General features: G+C 23.6%; 1 protein-coding gene across 1 annotated transcript; it reads left to right on the top strand.

Moving 5' to 3' along the window:
• Positions 1–979, top strand: LOC113867863 (abscisic stress-ripening protein 3-like). The gene is made up of 2 exons (XM_027503362.1): positions 1–237; positions 794–979. Exons 1-2 carry the CDS (start codon positions 40–42, stop codon positions 977–979), a joined length of 384 nt encoding a protein of 127 aa, XP_027359163.1. The 5' UTR covers positions 1–39.
• The last annotated feature ends 6,321 nt before the right edge of the window (positions 980–7,300 follow it).

Consider the following 7,300-nt stretch of genomic DNA (forward strand, 5'->3'; position numbering starts at 1 on the left):
TTTCTCTCCACCCTTAAGATCACTTTGCATTCCATCACCATGGCTGAAGAGAAGCACCACCACCACCTCTTTCACCATAACAGGGATGAAGATCAGCCTGTTGACACCGTCGTCTACTCCCAGACCACATTTGATGCTGCCGGAAATGAGGTTGACTACAGAAAGGAAGAGAAGCACCACAACCATCTGGAGCACCTTGGTGAAATGGGAGCAGTTGCTGCTGGTGCTTATGCCTTGGTAAGTTATACATATCATAATTCATATGAAAAATCCTTCACCTTTTATGATAATTACTTTAAAATTTCTAATTTAAATATTGATTGTATGAAATTTTTTTACCTTAACAATGTATTAAAAGTAAACTCATTTAATTTGGCCCTCTTACAATTTCTTGGCATATAGTTCAAATACCAGATGTACTCTTAGATTGCATAAAGTTCATACTAAGCTGTTGCATACTCTGCAGTCATTTTTTCTCATTCATTATTCAATGAGTCATTTTTTTTATATTTAATTAACTTTGTTAAATCATAAAGAAAAAAAATGAAGGGTAGAAATTAATGACTGTATAGAAAGATGACTGCAGGAGATCCATGTCGAGAAAAGTATATAATTTGATGAGAATTTTGATATCACTACTCTTTCTATGAGTATGATGTTGTTTATTTAAATCTCCAAATTGATTATATTTTATTAAAAAAAAATTGTGAATTATTTGCCGTTTATATTTTAAGAGTAACAAATGTTAAATAAGATGGTAATTAGTAATTTGTTTAATCTTTTACACCAATAGCATGAGAAACACAAGGCAGGTAAAGATCCAGAGCATGCCCATAGGCACAAGATAGAAGAGGAGGTTGCAGCTGCAGCCGCAGTTGGAGCTGGTGGATTTGCTTTCCATGAGCATCATGAGAAGAAAGAAGCAAAGAAAGAATATGAGGAGACTCATGAAAAGAAGCACCATCATCTCTTTGGTTGAATAATGGAAATATATATTATAAACAATAATTGAAGAGAGTGTCATGATATTGGGTTGCACTAGCCTCAGTTAGCCACTACCCTAAATAAACCAATTTAGTGTTAATCGACGTTATATGTTCTTTTCTTTATCGTTGTATGGTTTTCGTGTGCTTAGTAGATTTCATAATCTCAGCAATAATACGCTTGTATTGACTTTCATGTCTCGATCTATGTATAGACATTTATCTCTATATGGTTTATAGTAATACGTGTCTACAATCTTAATGTATAAGGTAACCCATTTTCAACTCTTCTTTTATCTACGCTAGAGATTTTCGTTTCTGCATTTTATTCGTTTCAACATTTTTCCTTTTCTTTATTATCTTTTTCTTTATATTCAATCAAATGACATCTTTCATCAGAATGTCCATCTCGGCTTGGCTAATAAGGAAATGGCACATGGGAATGTTCATTCTTCTCCCAATTATTTCAATACGAAAGCTGAGTTTCATAAATAAACACGATAGAATAAAATAATAAAATAGAAAGATAAGCCTATGATATGATAATAGATAAATAAACTCTTATCCTATCATATGATTAACGTGCATTAAGATAATAAAATAGATACATTGTATTATTATTTTAATATTTAAAATAAATAATATAACAAAATATAAATTATATTTAAATAATAAAATTACACTTTTATCAAAATTAATATATTTTTTTAAAATAATTTGTTATTTAAACTTTTTACTTATCAAAATTAATATATATTATATATTAAAAATTCAAAAAAATACTAAAATATATATAATATTAAAATTTGATATTAAATTATAATAATGTTATTCAATTTTTTACAATTAAAATAAAAATAATTAAAATTATATTTTATAAAATGATTAAAAAATTTACAAATATTTTTTTGAATACAATTTTCTTTAAAAATATATCATGTTCATTTTTCATTAAAAAAATATGCCTATAATTTATATAAAATAATATTATAATTATATTTTTTAAATATTAATTTTTTATAAAGGGTTTAAAAAGTTATAAATTATGAGTAAGATATAATAATTAAAAAAATGTTATTCTATCGTAACGTTTCTTAACTCATCATTCTTTTCAAAATAAGAATTTAACTACAATAATAGAATATAATTATTATCATATCAACAAATGTCAAAAATAAGATATGAAAAAAATTTATATTATCTTATTTTAACCATCAAACTAGTTTTAACTGATTACAAATATAATTTTGAACTTTATGACCACTTTAGCTTGGAGCAAATAATCATTAAAAAAAAAGGACAGATTATCATGAATTTCATTAAACTCACCATTTTACAAACAGTAGTTAAATTTAATAGTGAAATATTAAGTGAATTATCAAATACATCACTAGTATAGGCTAGATCCATAAAACATGATTGGTCAATAAACTTTGTTAGGTTAAGGAAGTAAAATAGCAAGGAGGTAAAATCATAACAAAAGAGAGACTAAGCGATGACATAAACACTAAGGTCACAAATGAATAATATACGATACTAAATGACTAAAGACAGAATTAAGATATGAAGATTGAAGAGAAATAAACGAGAGAACACTAAATGACAGGTTTGTGTGTGTTGTGTTTATGTTAAGAGTAATAAATTGATAACAAAAAATAGATAAAAATGATAATGATTAATTTCTTAACTAACTTATGTTCAATGTCTCATTTGGTGGGAAGGAGAAACATTTCTCTCCTATAATTTTGGTACTAACACATGAAAGATTTAGAGAAAATAACTTTCTACCATTACTTTATTTCTTTTCACTCTCTACATTTCTATTTTAATTATATTCTCAATTCTTAATTATTTATATTTTTTTTTTGTGAAAATCCATTTAATTTTGATTTTTAGTGCACAAATTCAAACACATGTTGTGTTGACTCTAGGGCAAAATCGAATATAGGGTTGCACCAAAGATTCATCAAAATTTTGCTTTGAAGGTAATAACTATTATAACAGTGCAATACACACACTCTCTATCTAATTTTCTAATATTGCACTCACCATTATCATTATTAGTTCTCGTTAATGAGCCACCAATGTCAATGCTATTTTCAACTTAACTTCGTCGTTAGCTTTCATCAATATATTAAACATGTTGCGCAACATTTACAATGTTAAAAAGACTTTCAATATAATGATCTTACGTATATCTATTACCAATTTCTAATACTCATATTGAGACAATTATCCAAACAAACCTTTAGCCTTGATATCACTTGTTAGGACAAAAAAAAAATGATAGAAAGAACACACAAAATTAACATTATTCAGAAATGTGACCTATATTCATAGACAAATTGAAAAACTTTTATTTACTATAATTTTTGAATATAAGATACTACATTTTACTTAAACGTGATCGTATTCAAATTTAAGACATCTCAATAAAAAGATATGAATACTATTTTTTTGCTCTCAAATTTTTTAAAAAATATGTATATTATAAAAGATAAAAAAAAAAAATAAGATTATTTTAACAGCAAAATAGAAAAAAAAAACTTAAAAATTTAACCTGACTCCAAAAAAAGAAATCTTACATTGTGCAAGTTTATACTTAACACTTAAAGTAATTTTTAAGCATAAAAAGGAAAAATGTAAAAACTTGTCCTCATATAAAACTCTAAATGGACTAATATAAATACATAAGTGAGAGACTCAGAAAAAGGACAGAAATTATTTAGAGGGGACAACAACCAATTCTAGAAAAAAAAAATTAAAAGAAAAACTAAATTTTTTAAAAGAGACAACAAATTTCTTTGAAGAAAAATCTAAAATAAAGAAAAGAGATAAGAAGAGAGTAAAAGAAAATAGATAAAAAGTAGAAGAAGAAATCAGAAATAGAAAGTAAAAAGAAAGGGGAAGAAGAGAAAAATTATTTCTATTACTTCGCTATTTTCCATTGCTCTGACTAGATATTTTCTTATCCCTTAAGCATAAGACTCACATCTGCATGTTGTTGCAAGGTTTAAATTTTTCTTGCTAAGTATGGATATGAAAAGTGAAGTAAAAAGAGAAGCTAAATGTAGTTATACACAGTTTTTGTTCATTTTATTTTATTTATTTAATCGGAAAAAAAAGAAGCATAAGGCTTGATACTCTGCGTTACCTCACCTACACACATGCAATGTCCCCTGCGCCCTGTGCCCTCAATGTCATTCAAATCATATCAAATATTTCTATTTTTTTTTTTTCTTAATCTAAATGGTTTAATAATAAATATTAAGCAAAGATTAGAAAAAGTAAGGAATATTAAATGAAGTTGGCCGGTTGAATTTATTTTATTAGAATTATTATTTTTATTTATTTATTTATTTTATTATTATTATTTATAAAAAAATTATTATTACTTTTTAGTTCAATTTTTTTTATTTTTCTCATTTTTTGGCCTAGAAAATAGGGTTTTTATTTTTATTTATCTCATATTTATTTATATTAATTTATCTCAAATAAAATATTTAACTATATATTTTTATTATTTAATTTTCTTAATATCATTTATTGATTTTTCTAAGCAATAATAATTAAAATAATAATAAAGAATGATTACAATTGACTTAGTTTTAATATAATTTTTTGTGTTATTTTATCGTTTACATCTTAATCTTTTATTTATGTTATTTAGCATTATTATCTTTTACTATATTGTATAATTTTAAATATTTGATGATGAATAAATAATATTTTCAATTTAATATTAAATAAATAATATAACATAATATTTGCATTAATTTATAGCATTAATGTATAACTTTTCTATCATAATGTGTTATAAAATTGATAAGGTCTACGTGTAATTACATTACCTAAACCTTACGCAATAAAATCTGATACATTTTAAATTTAATTAATCAAAAAATATTTTTAATTGATCAAAATATGGTTATTTAAATATTTTTCTTTAATTATCAAATAATTATTAATTGATTCATTGAATTAAACTAAAAATTACTTTAATATATTAATTTATAATGTTATTATGTAGCATCTCTACCTTTATGCATTTTAAATTGTTAAAATTTCTATATATATATATCAACGTTATCTTGATTCTCATGCATTACAAACTTATCCAATGATGTCTCAATTTCTTCTAATTAAATGATTATATGTATTGTTAATTTAAATATAACTTAATTCGCCCTTCATTGAATACAAATAATTTTATACTAGATCTTTTTAATTCATGATTTTTTATTTTAACTTTTATAAATTAAATAACCAAACATTTGATTACTTAATTTTACTATATAAATTTTTATAACAACATCGATGTGTAATTTACATTGCTTTTGGTTGTCCAATACATTATAAGGAATTTATGTATAACTTATGCTATTTTAAATTTTTTTTTATTTTAATTTTTAAATTTAAATATTTTATTTACAAATACAAATATATTTTTTACGATTTGCAATATAGTTATATTATCTCCTTTTGCCTTTTATATTGCTTATCATAAGATATGTGCGCTATCTTATATTCTAAATGCTATAATTTAATAAAAATAATTTCAAATCTTAAAATAAACTTTTTTCTACTAATTTTAATTTAATCAACCAATTTTATAATATTTTAGTTAGAATTATGTGACTTTAAGTTTTCTGCACCAAAAAATATGTAAATGCTGGAATCGAACTATCGAGTTAAAACAATGTTTAAAAATATTTTTTTCATACTTAAGGATATCAATTAATATTTTAATAAATAATTTTTTAAAATAAAAATAACAACACTTTTTATTTAAAAGTTAAATAAATATTTTTTAAAATTAAAATAATTTTTCTTAATTATTTTAAAGTAATTATTATTTAAACGGATGTCATAAAATGTTCATAAAGTAAATGATTCCAAACTTACTTTAGTTTCAAAAATTATTTTTTAAAAATTTTCACAAAATTTTTTTAATAAATTTTGACAGTGACTCTTCTATTTTTAAAAAATATTTTATCTATAAAATATATTTTTTTGAATTATTTTTGCTATCTTATTACGACTCCAGTTGCAACAAAAGCATATGGATATTTTGATGTCAAGAAATAATTTTGTGTTATATAAGAAATTAGTGAAATACTATTTTTAAAATTCACAGAATTTTAAAATAGAAAACATTCATTAATTGTTTATACATATATAGTTACATGATTGAGATTTATTATTCGATCTTAAAAAAAAAAACTCATTCTCACTAAATACACTACATTAACATGTAATTCCGAATGCATAATGAACTATATTTAGTCTATCTTAACTGCATTTCTTAAACACTAGTTGGATAGCAGTTGAATCCTGAACTATAATACTGTACTAGAAGTCTAGAACTTAGTAGCGAATAGGGTATTTTATATAGGATAAATTAGTATTTTAGTTTCTTAATTTATTATTTAATATTAAATTGGTTTTTTAATTTCAATTTATATTAAATAAGTTCTATAATCATCAAAACACTTATAACATTGTATAAATCTTTAATTTTACCATAACATGATTAGGTTTATATTTATGTAATTGTTAATTGTCCTAAGTGACATTAATTTACCAATTTGAACCAGATATTCACATAAACAATATAAGGTATTATTATAACCTTGTTCCTGGACTCGCTGAATCCAAGCCAACACATTCTTTGGGCCTACAGTCATTTCCTTTACAATACCATTCTAAAAGACTTGGCGGCAACTTGGGTCCAAATACAAGGCAGCTATTGAATGAAAGAAAACCCCATGGACCCAAATGGAATAAACCGCTAAAACTATATATTATATTTTTAGTTGTGACAGTCATATTTATATTTTATAAATTTAAAATATTTCTTGTCATCACTTAATGAATGATATAACATTTATCTAATATACTAAGTTTTTATAACTATATCACATTATTCATAAGTAACAATAAAGCATTTGTAAGTTTAAAATCAACCAAAACAATTAAAAGACTGAAACTAAATGTAATCATATATATTTATAAAAACGAAAAATATATTTTATTTTATTTGTCAATAAGATAAAGCTCAATTGGTGACATACTAAATTCAAAGATATTTAAAGTTTGATTTCTACGTGTGACCCATTCCAAATTCAAAAAGGCGCTCTGTACTGCCGTATGCTTTTACTACCCAAAAACTGATTTCATTAATTTATCCAACTGGCTTAGAGCTTTAGTTTCACAACTCATGAAACAAGAAGAACCAAAAATCACTTTTCAATAATGCAATTACCGCATTTAGTTTAATGATCATTTTTATGCTTTGTTAAGACTCAAACAAGAAA

This window comes from Abrus precatorius, unplaced genomic scaffold (assembly GCF_003935025.1).
Source record: "Abrus precatorius isolate BTA unplaced genomic scaffold, Abrus_2018 Scaffold5, whole genome shotgun sequence".
Lineage (NCBI taxonomy): Eukaryota > Viridiplantae > Streptophyta > Magnoliopsida > Fabales > Fabaceae > Abrus > Abrus precatorius.

Coding starts and splice junctions, on each gene's coding strand:
- LOC113867863 (XM_027503362.1), top strand. CDS start 40: ATGGCTGAAGAGAAGCACCACCACCACCTCTTTCACCATAACAGGGAT. Junction 238..793: donor CTGCTGGTGCTTATGCCTTG/GTAAGTTATACA, acceptor TTACACCAATAG/CATGAGAAACACAAGGCAGG.